The 23,677-nt window shown below is 41.1% G+C and overlaps 1 protein-coding gene across 2 annotated transcripts in view; it reads right to left on the bottom strand.

The window, feature by feature from the left end:
- The window catches only part of BMPR2 (bone morphogenetic protein receptor type 2), a 178,215-nt gene that overhangs the window by 16,121 nt on the left and 138,417 nt on the right, over positions 1–23,677 (bottom strand). For both annotated transcript variants that reach the window (XM_077830120.1, XM_077830121.1), the window contains 7 exons: positions 20,678–20,788; positions 20,102–20,193; positions 13,910–14,140; positions 10,166–10,280; positions 4,756–4,916; positions 2,973–3,120; positions 1,891–2,027 (listed from right to left, as the gene is read on the bottom strand). In XM_077830120.1, coding sequence (XP_077686246.1) covers positions 1,891–2,027; positions 2,973–3,120; positions 4,756–4,916; positions 10,166–10,280; positions 13,910–14,140; positions 20,102–20,193; positions 20,678–20,788 — 995 coding nt within the window. The remainder of the gene's footprint in view (positions 1–1,890; positions 2,028–2,972; positions 3,121–4,755; positions 4,917–10,165; positions 10,281–13,909; positions 14,141–20,101; positions 20,194–20,677; positions 20,789–23,677) is intronic.

Genomic DNA, 23,677 nt, shown 5'->3' with positions numbered 1-23,677 from the left:
GTAGGAAATGACTAGAAAAAGCCTAGACCAGCTCTCTCCCCCACCCCTCCAAGATGTCTGATCCTAGTGCTCCTACTGAAGTGTGTGTACTGCTACTGATGATTACTTTGTAAGCAGCATAGGCCCAGCCTTAGATTAGAATGTACATTTTCAGTTATTATTTTGGAATGTTGCCAAAATCTTGGTGACAACACAAGAGAAATGGTAGTCACCTAAATCTAGGGTCTACTAGTCCACCCTATATAATCCTAATAGTGCTAGCATTTAGCATTTAAAATGCAAATCTGTAAAATAACACAGCCCAACCTGAGCATCAATAGGTATGTCTTCACTGCAATAACACACCCCTGGCTGGCCCTATGTCACCTGATTTCGGCTTGTGGGACTCAGGCTGTGAAGCTACAAAACTGCAGTGCAGACATTGGGGCTTGGGCTGGAGGCCAGGCTCTGGGACCCTCCCCCACCCTGGGATCCCAGAGCCCTGCCTCTAGCCTGGACCCAAACAGCTACACTGTAGTTCTATAGCCCCATAGCCCAAGGCCCACAAGCCTAAGTCAGCTGACACGGGCCAGATGCAGGTATTTTCATGCAGTGCAGACATACCCAAAGAGTCCAATCAACATTGTGAACTGGACTAGCTATAACTGTGCCAAACTTGGTTCTTCCAGAGCTGTATTTAACAGCAATGTAACAACAGTGCTGTAGTGAGAACAGTTGCAGCATGGTTTTCTTGAACAACATGGATGAAACTGTGCAACAGTTTCTACGTAGTTTCACTTTTTCAAAAACATCACAATGTCTTGCAATAACATTACTACAGTAAATTGTGCCCATATCTGAAATGGTTTAAGACATGCTGACACATGCGAGAGCAGATATGGCCTTAGGTTCCCTATCACCTGCAGAGTGCAGATCATTACATGTTGACTACCAAAGTGTCTGATGTTTCAAGAAGACAATTTCAGCCATTGAAATAATACAACTAAAAAATCACTTTTATTAAAAGCCAAATATTTAGCCCATTTATTTTTTTTTTACCCACAATTTCTCTCATCACTTTGACTATTTTTATATTTGTTGTGAAATAAACATGTAAATCATCATACTTTGCATTTTCTATCTTTAATAAACAGCCTAAAGATCACCCACAATTTACAGAGATTATTTTAACTCAATTACTAAGTAGGGAGTAATATGCAACAGAGACTCTCAGTGCTGTATGGGCTCAGTGCAACAGACAAAAGTTGGGAGATTTTTCTCATCTCCTAACCAGAAGACTGCCTTTTTTATATTTTTTGAGAATATAAAATTTTCACATGAATATCAAATTAATAAGAAGCATGATATATCTTCAATTTGGTAATATTTATCAAATGATCAGTGAAAGCTGTAGGCTCTGCAAATGCTGAAGAATATACATCTTGGCAAAAGAAGATATAATTCAAGAAACTACTCAGCTTTACAATTCTTATGTTGCTTAGCTTCAATAGCAAATACTATGTAATTTTTACTAGCTAAAATTTTGGGGCATTCTTAGTTTATAAAATTTCCAGATATGGAATGTCTTGATATTTCTGTCTTGTTTATGTTGAAATTTGGGCACTTGGCATATACAAATATAATGTGCTTTTGCACCTATAATACCTAAAAATCCAGTGGTAATTACGATATTTCTCTTTTAAAACCCCTAGTTTTAAACTGAAGTGTTTTATAACAATGAATTCTTTTAAACTGAATTCAGTATTTTTAAAAGTCCAGCCTGGAGCAGCTCTAGAACTTTCAATATTAAATGTCAAGTAGAAGAAAAATGTATTCAACATCTGGCTTTGAAAAGTGAGAGCATGACTTAGCTGGCTCAAGCAAATGCTTCTTTTTAACTTTCTATCTCACCAGGCTGTTCTCTTTCCAAGCTTCTGGGAATTTGGGTCGTTGCTTTTCCCTAGATACCAGTACTTGCATATCTTCAAAAGTGGGATGGTTTCCAACTTCTGTCTGGAATGCCATCTGGTACTCTGGCACCGACTCCCCTGTTGGGAAAGAAAAACAAACAAACAAAATCCCCATAATGAAATCACAGCTATAAGAAAAAGAACAGTGAATCAAGAACTTTTACAGGGGAGGAGGTGGCACGGAGGTTGCTCCCAATGACGTTTTTTCCCCTTTCCCTTAAAACAGAATTTTTAAATTAACAACATGTAGTTGAGTTAGTTAAATAAGAACAAGTCATTGTTTAGAACTACCCTGGGAGGCACTCAGAACTTTGCCCAATTGATGGGTGCATTGGCAACTGGCCAGGAATCTGTGGGACACATCTAATTTTTATGAAACAAAACAGATTGTATTTAATATTGGAAGGAGGCACAATAAGACTATAGGTCCCTGCATGCAATGTACAGCTGTTCAGCTATAGATAGAATACTACATGCCAGCACCGGTTAAATCCACAAGCTGCACCTCAGAAATAAATACAAGAGTGGCTGTGGGCTGCATTCCTGTGGGTTCCACTTGACCTACCCACTTCCCCTTCTACCATATTACAGGCACTGAGTGAGTTTTCAGGGGACACTGGTATCAAAAAAGTTTAGCATAAAGTTCAGCTAAAGGAGTAGCTGTGAAGATCCCCATTGAATCATCACAACTTTCCATGAACACTCGAAAGGGCTGTTTGAGAAAAACCTGGGATGCTACATCAATTCAATGGGCTGCACATACTGATGGTTAACAGGGCAAATGAACTATACAAGGACATGTGTTTCATCCATGGCCACTGTATTACAACTGAGTACACTGTACTAATTTCAATGAAATCCTTAACACTAGATGGCACTGAGATAATGGTGATAAACAGTTAAGAAAAATCTATTCTGTGACACAAGTGTAATGGATTGTATTTTTAAAATGTGAGAACACAAATTTGGTTTCTGATCCATGTTTTTTATTAACTTCATTATTTCAATCAATCCTTTAGTTACCTGGGAAGAGGTCTGTGCATCTCATGAAGATCTCCCAGTAGATAAGGCCTAGTGCATACATATCTACTTGTTTCAGAGCAGATTCACAGTCCCTCAAGTTCACTGCTCCTTCTAGCACTTCAGGAGCCATATAGCGGATTGTACCAACCTGTAGGAACAAACGGTTGCACTCTTAACTCACAAGGTAAAGCCTACATTTGACTCAGTTTATTACAGATCCTATTTATTATTCTTACCCTACCTTGTGTTTTCTATCATTTAGAAGAAAAAGCAGTTACTTCCATTATGTATATCCTTGGACTCTAGCCTCTTATCACCAGCCTAGTCACAATAAAACTTTTCCTGCACTATGTTGCTTCTGTTGTACTTATCAAATACATGCAAAATAAATGATTATGTCCCTTGTATTGTGTCCTCATATTCAGCAGGACACAGTGGAAAGCCTTTGATAGAGAAATGATAATTTCACAAATAACTTCACTTTATAGCAGAGTATTTTACGGTAACAGGAGATAACCTATTATCTGCAGGGAAAATAATTCATCTTCTTCACCTAGGAACGTTGGCAGGGCCTCCCCTTATTTCCTGCAGGTTCAGGGAACGTTGACAACTGTATGCCTACTCGCATGTCTATCTCCACACATATTTACTCTCACTGGGGAATAGATAGCACAGTCAGACCAGCCCTTCTTCGTTACCCATTGGATAGGGTTAGGTGCCAGGGATTGTTCCTTATGCTTGCCCTTTAAAAAGTGGTAACTTATTCTCTCTCTGCTTCTTTCTTCAGTTAGGCATTGAGTTCTGTATTTCTAGAAAATTAACATCTAAGCAATACGCATTATTTATTTATAGTATATTACTATTACTATTATTATTATTATTATTGCTGAATTCCAAGGGAATTAGATTAACACAGTTGAACACACATTGAGAAGTGAGACTTCACTGTAAGGGAATTCAAAGTCCACTGAAATGGACTGAAGCACTCTTCTTCACTTAAAGCAGTGCTTCACTATAATTGAGTTTCCTATATTCAGATTTCACTGTATTCATGCTTCTACAAGTTACAGAAAGAAGCAGATTCTTAAGCATCCTTGCATGGGCCATTACCCCCCACTCTCCACAACCAGACCATATAATAATGTTCAGGGGATGATGGAAGGGTCTAAATGGCTTGTAGAAAGCTGGAAGTGGGACATGGAGACTTTACTTCTATGCTACTGCTTCAAATCCAGTTGAGGGTTCATTACCATCTGAAGGGTGTTTGGGGCCTATAGGAAATGAACTAGCAATCTCAGTACAAGACCTAAAGACTGTGTATCCACACCACAACAAACCCCATTGCAATTGCACCTATGTTTACAGATCTCAACAGAGAGACAAAGGATTGAATTGCTATGGAGAGTCAATTACTCTCTGGGACCTAGCAGTGGTCTCCCCAAGTTTGGACCAAGGGGCTTTTGTGGGAAAATGTGCACTGCCACTGACCTGTCAGACCTATTCTATTGAAAGAGGACTTCCAACTCCATGGCTGTCTATATGTCCTCTTTCAAAAACACCACATTTGTTTTAAAATATTTTATTAAAATGGCCAAAGAATCTCATCACCCCAATTTTATAACCCACTCTTTTCAATATCTCCCCTTCATAGAAATTGTGCAGCCACTGGATTTACCCTATGACTTGAGGAGCAAGTATCTCAATATTGCTTCTAAATTCATTTTTCTCTTGCTAGATACCATTTACAGATGCCCATCATTGTTTTTTCTTAATTCATGCTCACCTCACTAATGGCTGCATTGTCCTCCTCGCCTGGCCGTACCAGTCGATTTCCAGTTAATCTCATGGATAATCCAAAATCACTAATTACACATGTTCCATCATTCTTCACCAATACATTACGGCTGTTCAAGTCGCGATGGGAAATTGCAGGTTTATAATGGTCTATTTGGATAGATGGAAGTGTTCATTATTACTTGAGTAGCTCTACTGCTTGGCAAAAGAGGAACCAAATTGTGTTTTCTCGTTTTTTATTGAACTTTTTTCTTTAAGGCCGCTAACAATTTTCCCTGCTTACAGTGTCCACTGCAACATCCTCTATTACCTATTGAAACACTGACAGGTGTTCATGATATTTTATTATTTATATGCTATGCATTATTAAATAACTGTGATACATAGATCTAATAAATAGTCAACAAGCTTCTTTTGATTCCAGTAGATCAGCATTTTTGGGCAGTGCAGCTATAGCGTATTTAAGCATGGATCCACTGTCGCTGATCTAATGGCCAGTCCAAATGAGATCACCATATTCATAGAGTCCTCATTTAAAAGAAAGCACCAGCAATTCACTATAATTATCTCGGTGTCTGTGCAGAAATTGGACAGATGGGGGCACTTATATCAGTATATGTCTCACACTTATTCCAGTGATTGAACACACTAATCCTGCAATGGATCTCAGTTGCCCCACAGGAGAACCTCAGATTCCTCTTCAATTTATTACTCCAGTTGGACAACTGAACACACATTGGGTAAGTCTACACTGCAATTAGACACCCATGGTTGGCCTGGGCCATCAGACTTGGACTCATGGGTCTTGAGCTAAGGAGCTATTTAATTGCAGTGTAGCGTTTTCAGCTCAGGCTGCAGCCCAAGCTCTCGGACCCTCCCACCTTGCAGGGTTCTAGAGCCTGGGCTCCAGCCAAAGCCTGAACATCTACCTAGCAATTAAACAGCCCCTTAGCCCTAGGCCCATGAGCCCAAGTCAGCTGGCATGGGCCAGCCAGGGGTTTTTAATTGCAGTCTTGATGTTTTTAGCAAATTTTTGTGGCTTTCACTATAAATTGTATAATATGGCTTTCTGGAAAGGTTTATTACAGAGGCTTGGCAATGCTCTTATCATAAAATATTGTGAATATAATCTTAACAAGAATTCTCAAGTTACTGCTAGACAGTGGAACAGTTTATATCCATTATTTGAATCGAGACTTGTTTACTACAACAGCCAAGACTATAGAGGTGGTTTTGTTATGATCTGATGTTCATAGAACCATAGGAGTTTCTTAAACTTTGTGAGCTCCTTGCTGGCTTTTACAAATCAGTCTATTACTCTGTCTCTATGGTGGTGGAAGGCTTACACAATTATAGCTGCTTATGGAGAGACCTGGATGTATATTTCAAAATGATTAAATTAAGGTGGTGGTTGCATACATGAATACCAAGTATGGTAACACCAGCCTGGTATTTATATAGCTATTTTTCTTTATTTTTCACTGTCTTTAGCAAATATCAATACTTATTTTTATGTAACGTTGCTTTTAATCTAAAATTCAGCACCCTCTCAAATTCTACTAGTTACTGGTGAACTAACCTTTCCACAGTTTTTTATCTTTTCCATTTGAAACAAAAAGCCTAATACCTCACTGCCTGACAATACTCTGTAATCTTTTACATCACGCATTTCCAAATATGTCTGGTATATAATCACGATACTTTAGCTCCCAAAATATTAAATGAAGCTTGCAAGCACAGAAGAAAAAGGCTTATATCAGTATGTTGTCCCATCTAGTGCTGTAATAAAGCATTAAAGTACGTAGGTGATGTCATTTATACATCAAAAAGATATGGTCTTTGTCCTGAAATAATGACAGGTTTCAGAGTAGCAGCCGTGTTAGTCTGTATTCGCAAAAAGAAAAGGAGTACTTGTGGCACCTTAGAGACTAACCAATTTATTTCAGCATGAGCTTTCGTGAGCTACAGCTCACTTCATCGGATGCATACTGTGGAAATTGCAGCAGACTTTATATACACACAGAGAATATGAAACAATACCTCCTCCCACCCCACTGTCCTGCTGGTGATAGCTTATCTAAAGTGATCATCAAGTTGGGCCATTTCCAGCACAAATCCAGGTTTTCTCACCCTCCACCCCCCCCACACACAAATTCACTCTCCTGCTGGTAATAGCCCATCCAAAGTGACAACTCTCTACATAATGTGCATGATAATCAAGTTGGGCCATTTCCTGCACAAATCCAGGTTCTCTCATCCCCTCACCCCCCTCCAAAAAACACACACAAACTCACTCTCCTGCTGGTAATAGCTCATCCAAACTGACCACTCTCCAAGTTTAAATCCAAGTTAAATCAGAACGTCGGGGGGGGGGGGGGGGGGGAGGGGGGTTTGAAAAAACAAGGGGAAATAGGCTACCTTGCATAATGACTTAGCCACTCCCAGTCTCTATTTAAGCCTAAATTAATAGTATCCAATTTGCAAATGAATTCCAATTCAGCAGTTTCTCGCTGGAGTCTAGATTTGAAGTTTTTTTGTTTTAAGATAGCGACCTTCATGTCTGTGATTGCGTGACCAGAGAGATTGAAGTGTTCTCCGACTGGTTTATGAATGTTATAATTCTTGACATCTGATTTGTGTCCATTTATTCTTTTACGTAGAGACTGTCCAGTTTGACCAATGGAATTGGCAGAGGGGCATTGCTGGCACATGATGGCATATATCACATTGGTGGATGTGCAGGTGAACGAGCCTCTGATAGTGTGGCTGATGTTATTAGGCCCTGTGATGGTGTCCCCTGAATAGATATGTGGGCACAGTTGGCAACGGGCTTTGTTGCAAGGATAAGTTCCTGGGTTAGTGGTTCTGTTGTGTGGTATGTGGTTGTTGGTGAGTATTTGCTTCAGGTTGCGGGGCTGTCTGTAGGCAAGGACTGGCCTGTCTCCCAAGATTTGTGAGAGTGTTGGGTCATCCTTTAGGATAGGTTGTAGATCCTTAATAATGCGTTGGAGGGGTTTTAGTTGGGGGCTGAAGGTGACGGCTAGTGGCGTTCTGTTATTTTCTTCGTTAGGCCTGTCCTGTAGTAGGTGACTTCTGGGAACTCTTCTGGCTCTATCAATCTGTTTCTTTACTTCCGCAGGTGGGTATTGTAGTTGTAAGAAAGCTTGACAGAGATCTTGTAGGTGTTTGTCTCTGTCTGAGGGGTTGGAGCAAATGCGGTTGTATCGCAGAGCTTGGCTGTAGACGATGGATCGGATGGTGTGGTCAGGGTGAAAGCTGGAGGCATGTAGGTAGGAATAGTGGTCAGTAGGTTTCCCAGGAACTTATCCTTGCAGCAAAGCCCGTTGCCAACTGTGCCCACATATCTATTCAGGGGACACCATCACAGGGCCTAATAACATCAGCCACACTATCAGAGGCTCGTTCACCTGCACATCCACCAATGTGATATATGCCATCATGTGCCAGCAATGCCCCTCTGCCATTTACATTGGTCAAACTGGACAGTCTACGTAAAAGAATAAATGGACACAAATCAGATGTCAAGAATTATAACATTCATAAACCAGTTGGAGAACACTTCAATCTTTCTGGTCACGCAATCAGACATGAAGGTCACTATCTTAAAACAAAAAAACTTCAAATCCAGATTCCAGCGAGAAACTGCTGAATTGGAATTCATTTGCAAATTGGATACTATTAATTTAGGCTTAAATAGAGACTGGGAGTGGCTAAGTCATTATGCAAGGTAGCCTATTTCCCCTTGTTTTTTCCTACCCCCCCCTCCCCCAGACGTTCTGATTTAACTTGGATTTAAACTTGGAGAGTAGTCAGTTTGGATGAGCTATTGCCAGCAGGAGAGTGAGTTTGTGTGTGTGTGTGTGTGTGTCCCTGGAAAAAAAAAAGGGGGGGGGGGTGAGAAAGCCTGGATTTGTGCTGGACATGGCCCACATTGTAGGGAGATTTCAGATTAACAGCCGTGTTGGTCTGTATTCGCAAAAAGAAAAGGAGTACTTGTGGCACCTTAGAGACTAACCAATTTATTTGAGCATGAGCTTTCATGAGCTACAGCTCACTTCATCGGTGAAGTGAGCTGTAGCTCACAAAAGCTCATGCTCAAATAAATTGGTTAGTCTCTAAGCTGCCACAAGTACTCCTTTTCTTATTGTAGGGAGAGTGGTCACTTTGGATGAGCTATTACCAGCAGGAGAGTGAGTTTGTGTGTGTATGGGAGTGGGGGGGTGAGAAAACCTGAATTTGTGCTGGACATGGCCCACCTTGATCATCATGCACATTGTAGGGAGAGTGGTCACTTTGGATGAGCTATTACCAGCAGGAGAGTGAGTTTGTGTGTGTTTTTTGGAGGGGGGTGAGAGAACCTGGATTTGTGCTGGACATGGCCCACCTTGATCATCATGCACATTGTAGGGAGAGTGGTCACTTTGGATGAGCTATTACCAGCAGGAGAGTGAGTTTGTGTGTGTTTTTTGGAGGGGGGTGAGAGAACCTGGATTTGTGCAGGAAATGGCCCAACTTGATTATCATGCACATTATGTAGAGAGTTGTCACTTTGGATGGGCTATTACCAGCAGGAGAGTGAATTTGTGTGTGGGGGGGTGGAGGGTGAGAAAACCTGGATTTGTGCTGGAAATGGCCCAACTTGATGATCACTTTAGATAAGCTATCACCAGCAGGACAGTGGGGTGGGAGGAGGTATTGTTTCATATTCTCTGTGTGTATATAAAGTCTGCTGCAATTTCCACGGTATGCATCCGATGAAGTGAGCTGTAGCTCACGAAAGCTCATGCTCAAATAAATTGGTTAGTCTCTAAGGTGCCACAAGTACTCCTTTTCTTTTTGTCCTGAAATAAAAAATGATATAGTATGAAAAATAAAACTACAATAAATCAGAAGATTTAAGTGTTTTCCTTCCATATACATCATACCCACTCTTTTTTAAACCACATACACTAGTTCAGTGACCTATAACTGAACTGCACAACACATCAGAACACTTCATCCATTTTCTTTCATTGAGATACTGTACGTTAAATCCATGGGTCTTTAGTAATCTGTTGCTATGATACAGCAGCATTGTGCAACTCTGCTTCTTGCTTGCCTGTTTATAGGATTCTGTTGTCTTTCATTCCACATTTTCATAAAAGTGTCTACAGATCTACATCACGGTCCTGGAGTACTCAGGAGATCAGAATGTACTACAGGAAGCTCTGTGTAGTCTGTATTTTGAGTCATCATTTGCTCACATTAATTAACGTCTCAAACCATACATTTTCTCTTCGCTACTAACATTAAAAACAAAACAACAACCCCCCGCCCCCAACTACTGTCTGGTACCATCCCAGTTATTGTGGTATAAACATTTCCCTTCCTGACCATACCTCCTCGAGGTAACTCTGTGTGAAGGTATGCCAGACCCCTGGTTACCGAATGTGCCAAACGACAGGAGCTCACCCAGTCACTGGTGTGAAGACTCAAATACTTGCACAAAGAACCCTAGAGAAAGAGTAAAAACAGTGCACTGAAATTTTATCACATTAAATAACCAAGTCAAAACCTTTTCAAGGGTCCACATCACATGCAGTGCTCCCTAAGACTTTGATCCTGAAATTGCTCATCAGTCTACCTGCATGCTATCAGTTGCTGGATCAGGGCCCAACTTTACTTTTATCAGTGTTTGCTGCTGCTATTGTTTTTTTGATTTAGTCAGACAATGAAAGTAGATAAACCAAGAGACTCATTTATTTTTTGAGCTATTATAATATTCTGAAATTCCTGATGAACAGTGCCTGAACAAAGGTAATTGAAGAAACTATTATGTTGAGTACAAAATGGTGGACTTTGAACAATATCAAGATTTTAGCCATAATAAGAGGTTTATGGTATTTTCCCAGTTCCAGCAGATTTAGGCTTGGTCTACACTACCAATTTATGTTAGTATGGTGCATAATCCACACCCCTGAGCAACACATTCATACCAACCAAACTTGCAGTGTAGACAGCACTACGTAGCCAGGAGGGCTTGTCCCGTTGACATAGTTACTTGGGAGGTGGACTATATATGTCGACGTAGACAGCGTCTTCACTAAGCGCTATAAGTGTAGACAAGCCCTCAGTCAGTCAACAAACATTGCAGGGATAGAAACAGGAACATTATGATCCTCTTTCCCACTGGGAGAAGTTAAGAAAATAGAGCTCCTAACAAAGCTGTGGAGGAACACATCTGAAAGAGAAACTGAATGCTCTCATTTTGGGAACTGAAAAGATTCTAGATAGCTCTTAATTTCAAAGAGTGTCCAGAGGAAAAACTCCAGTCTCTTCTATCTGGAAGATGCAAGATTTCCAGTAAAATAAGGGCCAGATCCTGCCAATCTTTATTCCCACAAGCACTCCTTTGTGCAAGTAGTCTTACTGACATTACAGTCCATTAAACCTCCCCACCTCCCAGAGCCCAGCCATAGGGCACCCTCCAGCCCAGACACGCCCATCCTCTGACCCCTCCCTGAGCCCAGCCCTGGGGTGCTCCCCCAGACCAGACACCCGCACCCCCTTCCCCCAGAGCCCAGCCACTGGGCACCCCCCCTCAGGCCAGACACCCACATCTCCTATCCCCAGAGCCCAAATGTGGGGCATGTTTCAGAACAGACAGCCACATCCCCAGTCCCCAGAGCTCAGCTGTGGAGTGCCCCCAAGTCCAGACACTCGCAGCCCCTCCTCTTACAGCCCAGTGTTCCAGAGGGAGAAACAGCCTGATGCTGAGTCCTGGGCTCGTACGGAGTTTCTTGTACACTGCCACCTTCCTTCAGGACATGCTGGGAAATGCAGCTGCCGGGAACCCCTCCTCCCAGCAGTGTCTTATATTTGCAAGCTAGGGAGCTGGTCTCTGCTGGGTCTAATGTCCCCAGTTCTTGGGGGGGAAAGGAAATTCTGTGCAGAACATTAATTCTGCACAAATTCTGCATTGCACAGTGGTGCAGAATTCTCCCAGGGTAGTATATGCATTACAGTACAGTGCTTATTTACATGATTGCATACTATGTTTGCCTATAAGGCCAGCCTCATTTCATACTCAGGTATATAAATAGCACAATGGCAAAAGCATATTTTTTCCACTGTCCTCAAATTTGAAAATTAGCTGAACTAGTTTTACTTGATCTTTCAAGAACAATTTTCTCTCTCTCTCAGATTAAGACCAAATGTGGAAAATTTCAACCAGAAAATTAAGTTTGGGAAAGGTTTCAGAGTAGCAGCCGTGTTAGTCTGTATTCGCAAAAAGAAAAGGAGTACTTGTGGCACCTTAGAGACTAACCAATTTATTTGAGCATAAACTTTCGTGAGCTACAGCTCACTTCATCGGATGCATTCAGTGGAAAAAACAGTGAGGAGATTTATATACACACAGAACATGAAAAAATGGAAATGGATCATGTACACATCAAGAGAGTGATCACTTAAGTTTGGGAAAGTGATTTATAACAAAAAGGTTAATACCTCACTGCCTGACAATACTCTGTAACCTTTTACATCACACATCTCAGAATATCTCTGATATATAATCAGAGCACATTTTTTGCTTGTGTAAACCACTGCACCTGAGGTGTGCATGAGACTGAGCTTTTCCTGTGGGAGTTCTTGGTTTGTAGAGGTCTTTCTGCTTACACATCCATCTATCACTGCTATGCTTTTTCAGAGACATTTTCTGTTTTAATCACTGTCACCTAAGACATCCTTCATAGCATTCAATTGTAATCATTGGCACCTAGGGCACTGTCTCCTTTATAAGTTATGCCACATCATTTGGCTTTTAAAAATAAATTATATATATATATATATATAAATATATATAAATTTATATATATATAAAGGTTAAAATATCTTGGATGGGAAGCATTTAAATATAAAGAAATAATTATTACTATTGATTAAAATAATTGCACTTGGATATTCCATTCCTGTTTGAACACTGATGCTCCCCACCCATTTTCTCCCCAAAGACTCATCCCACAGCCCTCATCCTTCTGGACAGTAGTGAATATGGTATTAGTAGCTCAGTTACACAAGGACAAATCTCATTTTTAAAAGTTATCCCACTGCCTGAATATATTAACTATTTTATATATTAAAACCAACAAGAATCAAATAAATAATTCTGAAATAAAATTAAAGCTTGTGTTTGTTATATATATTTCACATACACTTCAATGATTTTATTATAATAATTTCATCATTATTAATGTATATTAGTTATAATGTATACACACACACCCCAATGATGAAATTCACCCACTTCTGGTATGAGGTCTGCAAATCAACCAGAACAAAGCATACTACACAACATTTTGGCAAAGGGTATGGAGGAAATTGTTCCCATCAGTCTCACTTCCTGCCCATCTTTTTTAAACAAATATACCATGAGGTCTTTAACGTCCACATGGAGCAACCAGACTCATCCTTAGTTTTTAAGATCTCACGTGAAAGATTACTCTCCACCTCCCACCCCCATAACACGCACACCATAAATGGCATATAACTCAATTTATTTGCCATGGGAGAATTAGGGTGAGGTGATTCAGTCTTTCTTGCCTGGCCTCAGGCCCCTTTGAAGTACACTGGTCCTTTATGTCTTTGCTCTTCTAGTTCAACTCCAACTATTCTCAAATCCTTATGTCATATTCCTATCTCCTCTAACTCAGAAAATATAGCAGAAGTGATACTTGCTTAGGGTCTCTGTGCCCTCCCCAGCAGTCTCATATCAGTCCTCAGGGGCTTCTAATCCTGTTCCTTGAATAGCTGTTTGCCAGTCTACTGCTGGTACAAAGTGGTTCTCAGCCTCTCTGACAGCAACCCCCTTCTGCCTGGGATGCAGTTTCTTATCTCAACTGTTGCTGATCAACCAATTAGCCACAGCTGAGGGGGTAGCTACTCACCCCTTAATCCCTTAGGCCAGGTCTACACTACCACTTATTTCAGTATAACTTACATTGCTCTAGGGTGTGAATAAGACCCCTCCTGAGCAACATAAGTTATACCGGCCTAAGCACCAGTGTGGACAGTACTGCATCCTCTCTATTTTGCTATTCTTAGGTATACAAAACAAACCCATTTATTTTCTATGAAGCACTTACATTGGGATAATATTCCATCACCAACAAATATTCCATACGTCCATCTGCAGTGAATCGCTCATCTCCCACAATGAAGCGGGCAATATTGTCATGCTCCATCAGTGGGACTCTGTAAATGTTCCTCTCGTTGATAAAGTTCTGGCGGTTAGCAAAGGAAAATACTTTTACAGCCACTGGACGCTCATCTAGGGAACCTTTATACACTGCTCCATATCGCCCCCGGCCAATCAGCTGTAAAAAGTTTAAAGTAGTCATTACATTGATTCAAATGGTAATGATCAAGTGAGGTTTTCACGCTGCAAGGTAGAATGGATATGTATAGGTATGGGCCACATTTTAAATTGCACTATCATATACTCAACATGTATTACCAAATACAGTGTCAGAATTCAAGAAATACATTTTCATAAAATTGAGGTTCAGATTTGCATGGAATAAATGCATACACACACTAAAATTTGATAATGGCATGGCACTATTCTTCCACAAGGAATTACTCATTATGTACAGGCAAAGAAATACACGTATGCGCACATTTTTGGAATACAGACCTTTGACTCCAGTTTAAAGAGTTTGTTTTTAAAACTGTTACTGCCCCATGACGGAAAGAGCAGGGTTCCAAGTAAATGATGAAGTTTTGAACACTGTACTGAATTTGGTTCTCAGAGAAGACAGATCCTACAGCTGCATTTATGTGATCCTAAAGGTGTCCCAAACCCAGAAGGCAAGGGACTCCCTGGTATCTAGCACTGAGTTTCAGCTGGCTTGACCAGTCCAGTACCCCAACTCACTGCTGTCATAATCTGTATCTAAAAGGTGTCATGTAAGGTATCGGATGCGAACAGCTGACACCCTGGTGATTAATATCATTGTGAAATGTACACATTAACACTATATATAAAATTACACATACTCTCTTATATTATGTTTTGCAGTCTGTAAACCAATCATGCAGGTAAAAGATTTTTTTCTAGCCAAAGGAATGTGGGTCTGCCTGCTTGAGTGTGTATCCCATGTTATTCAAGCCAGGTAAGGCCAAAAGACAATGGGTATTGGAGATTGCAGGAAGATCATTTGCATTGTAAAAAAAAATCATAAATGAGGAAGAAGCCAGCATAGCATCTACACCAGACAGTGTGACTTTTACATCCAGCAGGAGAAAGGGACTTTATTGGGGACACTCTTCAGCATTTCAATGGTTGATTGGACTGTGGGGGGGGGGAGTGAACCCCTAAATCATCCTTCACCTGAAAGCGAAGGAAATCAAGTGCTTTGAGCTGTGGCTAAAGAATGGGTTTGCCATGCTGGAAGAATGACTGTGGTGAGAAAAACTTCTTTGAACAAAAGACTAGTTTGAAGCTGAGTTTTAGTCTTAGAAGCATCTTTTTACTTTTGTTTGTAACCATTTCTATCCTTATTCCTTATACATAGTATCACTTAAACACAGGTCCTTTTGTTAATAAACTGGTTTTACTTTTACCATAAACCAACTCAGTGCTTTGATGGAAGGGAAGGGTCTGTTAACCCCCTAGTCAAGTTAATAAGATGCTGTGTTCTGTGTCTTTAAAGGGGGCAGCGAACGTAAGATTTTGTAGGTCCTACAGACAGAGGGGCTGTGCACTGGAGAAAAAGATGTCTCTGGGAACTCAGAAACTAGAGTTCACTGATTCTAACCTGCTAAGCAAGGTTTGGATTGGCAAAGTCCTGAAGAGAGTTTGCTGGCACTGCAGACAAGCTGGTGTGTCAGGGAGCTAACACATAGCTTAGCAGCAGCAAAGCTCTCACTTGCTGAGGCTGAGAGGAGTAACACAGTGGGTCATGGTTCCAAGAACCCCAGCACAGTGTCACAATTTACAACTGTGGTTCTACTTTGAATAGTTACATTGTAAAAATGGCATTGCAGAACTCCATGTTTATTGTGTCTCACTTATTTTCACAGACATCTTGCTAAAAGTTTGGAAATTAAAAATAAAATGATCCTTTTCCAAATGCCAGCTCCTAAGTCAGCCTGAGTCAAGCCAGGTTCCTTCCTTTTCCCACATCGCCACCAGTGATGATAATGTTGCAGCACAAATTATGCACTCAGTTACATCTAGGCATCCCATTATCTTCAAATGATGCTATCAATTACACTTGTGCAGTCTCATAAGCTTTCAGCCAGAGTTGCACAGGTGTAACTGAGGGCATAATTAGCACTGAAATATATTTATTAAGATGCATGAGAAGAAAAGAAGCAAGACTGGCTCTCAGAACCCAAGGAGAATTTGCATCTAGCAGTTAAAAAAAACCCGTATTTTTATTTCTAAATGGAACAATCTTGCTATGAAATTAGCAAGACACAATAATTATAGGGCACTACTAAAAATAAATATTCACCTTTTAGGGTAGAATAGTTTAAAAATGTTATTTAAAAATTTGTTTTAAAACCAAGCAATTGAAAACATTTCTATGTTTGAAATTGTTTTTTAAATCCCAAATAGAGCTTTTAAAGCAGCCACTGGGACTTAGACCTTCAAAAGGAATAAATAAAAAATGGTGGCTGCAAAACAATCTGCTGACATTTCATAGTTTTTGTATAGAAGGCCCTGAAGGAGCTGCAGATCCTACACGGCAATGCATCATGAAAATGTCACTACTGCACAAGCACACTGACACACCGTAGTGGATACATTGTACTGTGTAACAATAATGCAATGTTGTCCAAAAGTCTATATGACATTCCAAGCAACCATAGGCAAAACTAGACCTTATTCCATTTCTCTATGCTCCAAATGTATAAATTAACACATTTATTCAGCATATTTTTTAAAAAACACAGCACACATAAACCCCATTTTTTTCTGTACTGCTAACTAGTTTTCTTTACCATCTAATACAATAATTTGCGAAGTAAATGTTTTTTAGCTCATGCATGACCTCACTGTTCACAGTTAACTGTAGTATGTGTCCTCTTTTAGCGAGTTTATGAGCACTAAGTAATCTTACTTGTTGTATGTATTGCAAACCCAAAGAACAAAAGCTATGAGTTAAGGATGCTGTCTCAACCTCTCCTAGCTTTTAGTGGTTTGCATATCACCCTTAAAGACATACATACTTTCAGCTTGTTTAGGTTCTATATTTGCCCTAATTTAAAATTGTTATAATCTATTGGGGGCAAGTCTAGAAAATCTAACTAACTTCCACTTTTCCATAACCCCCTCCCAGTTCTGACCCAAAACATAATCCAGTCCCAGCATAATTCCCAGTGCCTTAAACCAGTTCGGCTCCACAACAGCCCCCTAGCAAAGTCGGGGGACAAGAGATCACCCAAGCCTCAGCAGGAGTGGGTCGCCCTTCTCTCAATTTATGAGAGCTGATGAAGCCTGATCAAAAGAGTGCTGACATTCAGTCAAAACCTGAACATCACAATCATGAGTAATAAACAGAGTCACATCATCAACTTACTTGGAGACTCACCGGGACACAAGCTCAAACAGGAGAGAAAGGCCAGAAAGGTGCTTTTGCAACACGCATAACAGAGGCTTCATAGAAAGACCATATAATAATCCAGACAGGGAACAACACTGTCTGATTCCTCTACAGCAGTGGTGGGTATCCTGCGGCCAGCACATGGCCCGTCAGGGTAATCTGCTGGCAGGCCGCGAGACAGTGTTTACATTGACTGTCCGCAGGCACAGCCTCCCGCAGCTCCTAGTGGCCACAGTTCGCCGTTCCCTGCCAATGGAAGCTGCGGGAAGTGACGGCCAGCACGTCCCTGTGGCCCATGCTGCTTCCCGCAGCTCCCATTGGCCGAAAATGGCAAACCACGGCCACTGGGAGCTGCGGGCAGTTGTGCCTATGGATGGTCAATGTAAACAAACTGTCTCATGGCCCGCCAGCGGATTACCCTGACAGGCTGCGTGTGACCCGCAAGCCGCAGGTTGTCCACCACTGCCCTACAGACTGGAAAGGGGGCACTCAAAACACCATTCACCTTGAGAAGACTATATATGTATATATATCTCATTATACAGCAACTGAATGCAGAGGACAAACCTGGGCTCAAAACCAAAAGCACAAAGGACGCGAAACAATTATCTACGATCTACATTATCAAAGGCCTTTTCTTGGTCAAGGGAAATCAACCCCATATGCAAATCAAAGATTTTTGAGCCTGAAATTACCTCCCGCATTAGGAAAAGGCTATCAAAAATGGACCAGTAGGAACGCAATAGGTCTGATCAGGGTGCATGACTGAACCAATCAGTGTTCAGTCTATTTGCCAAGGCATTTGAAAATAGGTTCTATTCAGGGCAAAGCAGGAATACAGGTCTCCAATTCTTCACCTCCCCAAGGTCCCAATTCCTAGGCAACAGGAAGAACTGCTCGATGACAACTGAGTAGCCGTTGTCTCTGAAGCCCCCCTGAAAAACCTGAAGCAAGTCAGGCCCAAGAAGGGCCAAAAGGCCTTATAAAACTCAATAGGCAAATCATCAATACCATGTGCCTTCCTTAGAGCACAGTCATTTAGTGCAGAAGTCAATTCTGAGCATGTCAGACCCTATTCAAGTTCATCCACATCCAATGCTGAGATTCTAAGAAGATCCTCAAGGAGCCGCCAAGTCTCAGATGGACACACAGGCTCTGTGGCATACAGGTCTAAGAAAAAACTCACAGCAAAGTTCCTAATCCCATCCTTCATCTTTTGATGCTATGAAGTGTCTTGTTGATAGTGTTGGTTTATTATTTTTTGGGGAAAGGATAAACTTCTCCCTGGGACAATGAGTGAGTTCTACTGAATACCCTTCCCTCACTATCTCAAGCACTCATTTTCTGAGATGGTTCACTCCCAGATGAAGGCACTTTTCATGACAGGTGAAGCCTTGCAGGTAAAACAACTTGTGGGAAGGGGGGATGCTTTGCACCCTTCTCAACCACCTCAGCACTGACACTGACTACATGATGGCTCGGAGCAGAAATTTTTTCCTTCCTGGTTCCCACTAACCTTGCCTTCCCAGGAGATTCAGGAGGCTCCAGTGAAACCTTCCTGTTTGCTCTGCAAACTCTACGAATAGGAGTCCCATGACTAAGGGAGAAGACATGGGGACTCGAAAACATGTCACTGACTCTGGCCTGGTCTTAGTGAAGGAAGCTTCCATAAAGTCAGCTCAACTCTCTTGGCACAGACCTTGCCCAAACTCCAACTTGGAGCTGGTTTCACTGTGGCCTGCTCAGCTATCTTAGAGATGACCTTGCCTACATGCCATCAGAAGCCAGACTTCCCTACAGCCTACTGCAGTGTCTCAGCAGGGACATGGAAGCTGAGTTCCTGTGGCCTGCTGTCATTCTCTGCCATTTCTGAGACACGGGGACAGCGATGCTGTCCTTCAAACTCTCCTCAGTGCTAAATTTTTTAAGTTTAACAGTTTTGAGGTAGAAAAACCTCTAAGTCAATGAAGAAACAGAGACACTTTCTTAATCTTTTATACATCCTCTGAAAGTTCTGATACAAAGGGAGACCTGGAGTCAGCTTTTTGTGCCACCCAGAGGCAGAGAATTCTGGAGAGTTATTCCTGATTCCTAAGCGGAGGTCCAGAGAAAAGATCTGGACTGCGTCCAGTTGCCATAGACATGGGGAACACCTCACTGTGCAGACTATTTGACATGAAGGAGATTGAGGAAACATGCAGCACCCCACTATTATTGAAATGTACTACTGCAATCCACAGTAGATTCTATACTTACAGTAATGTTATAACAATGTTTCACACTATTACTGTAAGATATTGTACTTCTAAATATTTTTTAACATGGCTATTATCAAATAGAAAAAGCATTTCTGATGTGACATTGAAATACAATATATGCAAGTACCCCTTACTGCTCTTCAGTAGTTAATGCTCTTCTAAAAGAAGAGCACATTCTGACTAATATCAATGATACTGGTGAGTAAAGAGAGAGGGTAAAATAATGTCTTTGGCTTCTGGTATTTCTGAGGTAACCTTTATTTGTTTAGTGATTTTGTTTATGGTTTTTACTGCAGTTCACAACAGATACAATCAGGACAATACAAAAGTGGGAAAATATAGCACATTTATTACATATATCTGTTTCTTAAATATTACAACAATATCTGGCAGGTAATTTGATCACAGGTGGAGCAAACAATGAAGAGTAAATTACAGAGGCAGAAATTCTGAGTGGCATACTTACTTCTAACAATTTTAGATTATCCAGGTCTAGTGAAGGCTCTGATGCTGCTGCCTCCATCATGTTCATACTGTGTAGACCTTGCTTACGGTCCCCTGCAGATACAGGTACCAAAAGTTCTGACAGTTAAGATTTTATGCAAGAATACATATGAGAATGGTTACAGAACTATTCTGGGACTTGACAGCAACAGTGGCTGATACAGTGAAGGACATGCCAAGCCAGGAGTAACACTGCAAACCCTTCTCCCCAGAGCTAGTAAAACTAAGATGGGAAGAGTAGGTGGTTGGGAAGGTGATGGCTACTTGCTACACAATTATTCTTTCGTGCGTGACACAGAATCCCACTGGTGTTGGCCTTAGAGAAGACTGATGGCTCCACTCCAGCTATTTGTTAAGCAGAGGATTCATGGAAGAAAAATGGAACCCAGATTGAAAACGTGTGGGAGTCCTTATAAATTTCTATGGGCCATTAAGAAATGTATTTAAAGGGGTGGGAATAGAGGGAGGTAAGGGAATTATAATTGTGAAGAACAGTCAAAAGAATAATATGAAAAAAGAAAAGCACATCAAATTCTACCTGCAAGCATCCTATATCCAAAGAATATAGCAGCAATCAAAACAGCTAATACAGAGACTGAGGCCAAGGCAATAACAATAGTCTCATCTCGGTGAAAAGAATTAGATGAATCTGAAAGAAAGCAGAAAGAGGACATGTCATTTTTTTTAAATGTACATTAGAAAGATTCAGGACCACACAACAAACAAAGTAACAGAAATGAGAAGCAAATCATGCTGTATGGATTACACTATATGTCCCTAATTTATTTTTACCTTGAAATTTAAGGAGGAGAGAACAGCTGACTAGCTAAACATGGCTGAGAACATTATCTCTGGAGAATCTGCAGGGCCTTCCTTGCCTGTATGGAGAGTGAGACACCAAAACTGGAAACTGAATCATTGTCTTCTTCCATTGGCAACATTCAGAACAACCACACAAGGTTGATTGGCCCAGCCCTCCAATTTTTATTTTTAACAATGTTATGAATGACAGAAGCTGTAACAAGTGCATTATGCTACTTGAAAATGCTATAATAGTATAACATTCAGGACTTCTTCTAAAAAGGTCATTTGGTTATGTTGATTTAATGAACATGGCATATAAATTCACCAGAAGGCTCCCCTATCCTCATATGATTTCTAGTTCTAACTCACTTGTTTTCCTCTCATCCCTCATTTCTCTAGGTTTTGAAATCCATAAACTGTACAGAGATTATATCTGAAATCAAGACATTTTAATATAGTTAAAATCCTTAGTTTTCTTTAATGAATAATAATCCTTCAGAAATACATTGCAGCATGAAATCTAGGAAATCAATCAGTAGCTGAAATTAAAACAAGTTAGATTCAAAGATTGATGGTATTTCCCAAAGCCCTGAATTGATTCCCAGTCTCTCTAAATGCACCCACTCAGATGTCAAACCTCATGATTTTATCTATTCTGAGGTGGAATTTCGCTATTCTCCCACTCATAGACCAGGCCTTGGGCTACCATACCTTATGTATCAATAGTGCTGCTGGGTCAGATTTGAATCAGCGGCATTGCAACCTGGCACGTGGGGTTACAGTGCTACTCAGATTTGGCCTGCCACTCACTAAAACTTGGCCCAGCTGACCCTCTGTGTTGCTGTGACCTCACACATGAGATCACAACACACACACCCAGGAGACAGGCCCATCCCCATGGAACAGGAGCCACCAGTGCTGGGTGTGAGGAGGGCTCACTCTCCTACAACCTCACCCCCAGGGACTCCCTTCCACACCAGGCCCATGAACCATCTAGGATCTTCACTGGCACAAAGAAAGGAAATAATGGAAGTTTATGATAAACTCTGAATGGGGCAGCCCTAGGCACTGGAAAATCCAGCAAACAAGATGTCACAGGGCCTTAATGGCTGTTGGCCTTGGAAATGATATTTAGAGTGTATACATCACTGTTTGCAAGGTCCTATAAAACCTTCAGTCAGGGCCGTTATTAGGAATACGTAGCATACGTGGCTGCGTAGGGCACCTGAAAATTTGGGGCACCATTCCCCTGGCTGGCCGTGGCTGGAATCCTCTCTTCTCCGCCCCCTCCCCTGCGCTGGGCCCGCAGGCTTCTCCCTGACCTCAACCCTGCCCCCTCCCTTCCTCCCTCCTCAGCCAGCCAGCTGAGGGCGCCAGCCTCTGGGTCTGCCGCCCAGCCGCGGGGAACCCAGAGCGGCCTGGCCCACCACTGCCCAGAGCGGAGTCCCTCCCTGGACCCTGCCTGCCTACGCAAGGACAGGAGGAGTGAAACTTCCACGTGTGTCAGCAGGAGGGGGGCGGCGGGGAGCCGGGCCAAGCGGGGAAGGGATGGAGGGGAGGGGGACTTAAAGTGCACTTCCCTAACTGACACAGACAGACACACACACAGAGACTCTCACACCGACATACGTTCTGCCTCTCACAAGTCACAGTCCCCCAACACACAATCACACACACACTGTCTCTCTCACTCTCTCTCTCTCACACACACACACACAATGATGAGAAACATTACAAAAGAAACCAATGAGGAAGTGAATAAATTCTGTATTTAGAGCAGGATGTGAATAATATGCAATAAATAATGCCTGGGGTAGCACGTTGGATGACAAAGATAAAATGGAACACTAAATAGCTGCTTATTTAGTGAGCACCATCCTTGCTGTACATTGAATGAGGCAAGGGTCCTATAGAAAAAATAGGATGTGATCATGTAATTAAAGACTATCAATGCATACACAGAAGGGGCCCAGTTAAGTCTAAATAGGCAACCTTAAAAGTGGTATTTTCTTACTTTTGAGTGCTTGACTTTGGAATCTTAACATTCATTTATTGTAGCTCTTTGTGTGTAATATATATAAACAAGTAGACAATGTAGAATAGCTATGAAGATTTCTGTGTATTATATATATCATATTATATTTCAGAAGTAATATGTGATCAAATAATGAAGGACTGTACTGTAAGGCATATTTTTATATACATTAAACAACTTTCCACTAGTCCTCTGTGTTGCCCATTAAAGCTCAAGTGCTCTTGTGTGTGTATCATCTGCTTTGTACTTTATACAGTAAATGATTAACTGATTATGTTTTTCTGGCATACAGAGAACATGAGACCCTGCTAGAAGATACTACATATATGTATGTATGTTTTAGATAAACACTTTATGATACTGCATTACTTGAGAAATAGTTTGTGATTATTTAAATAAAGACGGTATTGTAATGAATAAACACAAGGGGGCAGGAGTTCACGTAAAGTTGTATGTGCAAACTTAACCAGGGGCCTCTGTAGTCCATGATCTTTTGTCCGCAATATTTAGTGAAATTAACTCTTGCCATATAATTGCACTCCACATGTAAGCTCTCATTTAAAACACTAATGAAGTTTCCAACCTTTAAATATGCAAGAAAAACAGTAAAATGTGAACTAATATAAATAATAATAAGAAATGTACAAACAGGACAGTGTTGTCTTCCTAATTCTTCAGACAACCTAACAATTGTTCAAG

The sequence above is a fragment of the Eretmochelys imbricata genome, chromosome 11 (assembly GCF_965152235.1).
Source record: "Eretmochelys imbricata isolate rEreImb1 chromosome 11, rEreImb1.hap1, whole genome shotgun sequence".
Taxonomy (NCBI): Eukaryota; Metazoa; Chordata; order Testudines; family Cheloniidae; genus Eretmochelys; species Eretmochelys imbricata.
This window is presented reverse-complemented; position numbering and strand designations above follow the sequence as displayed.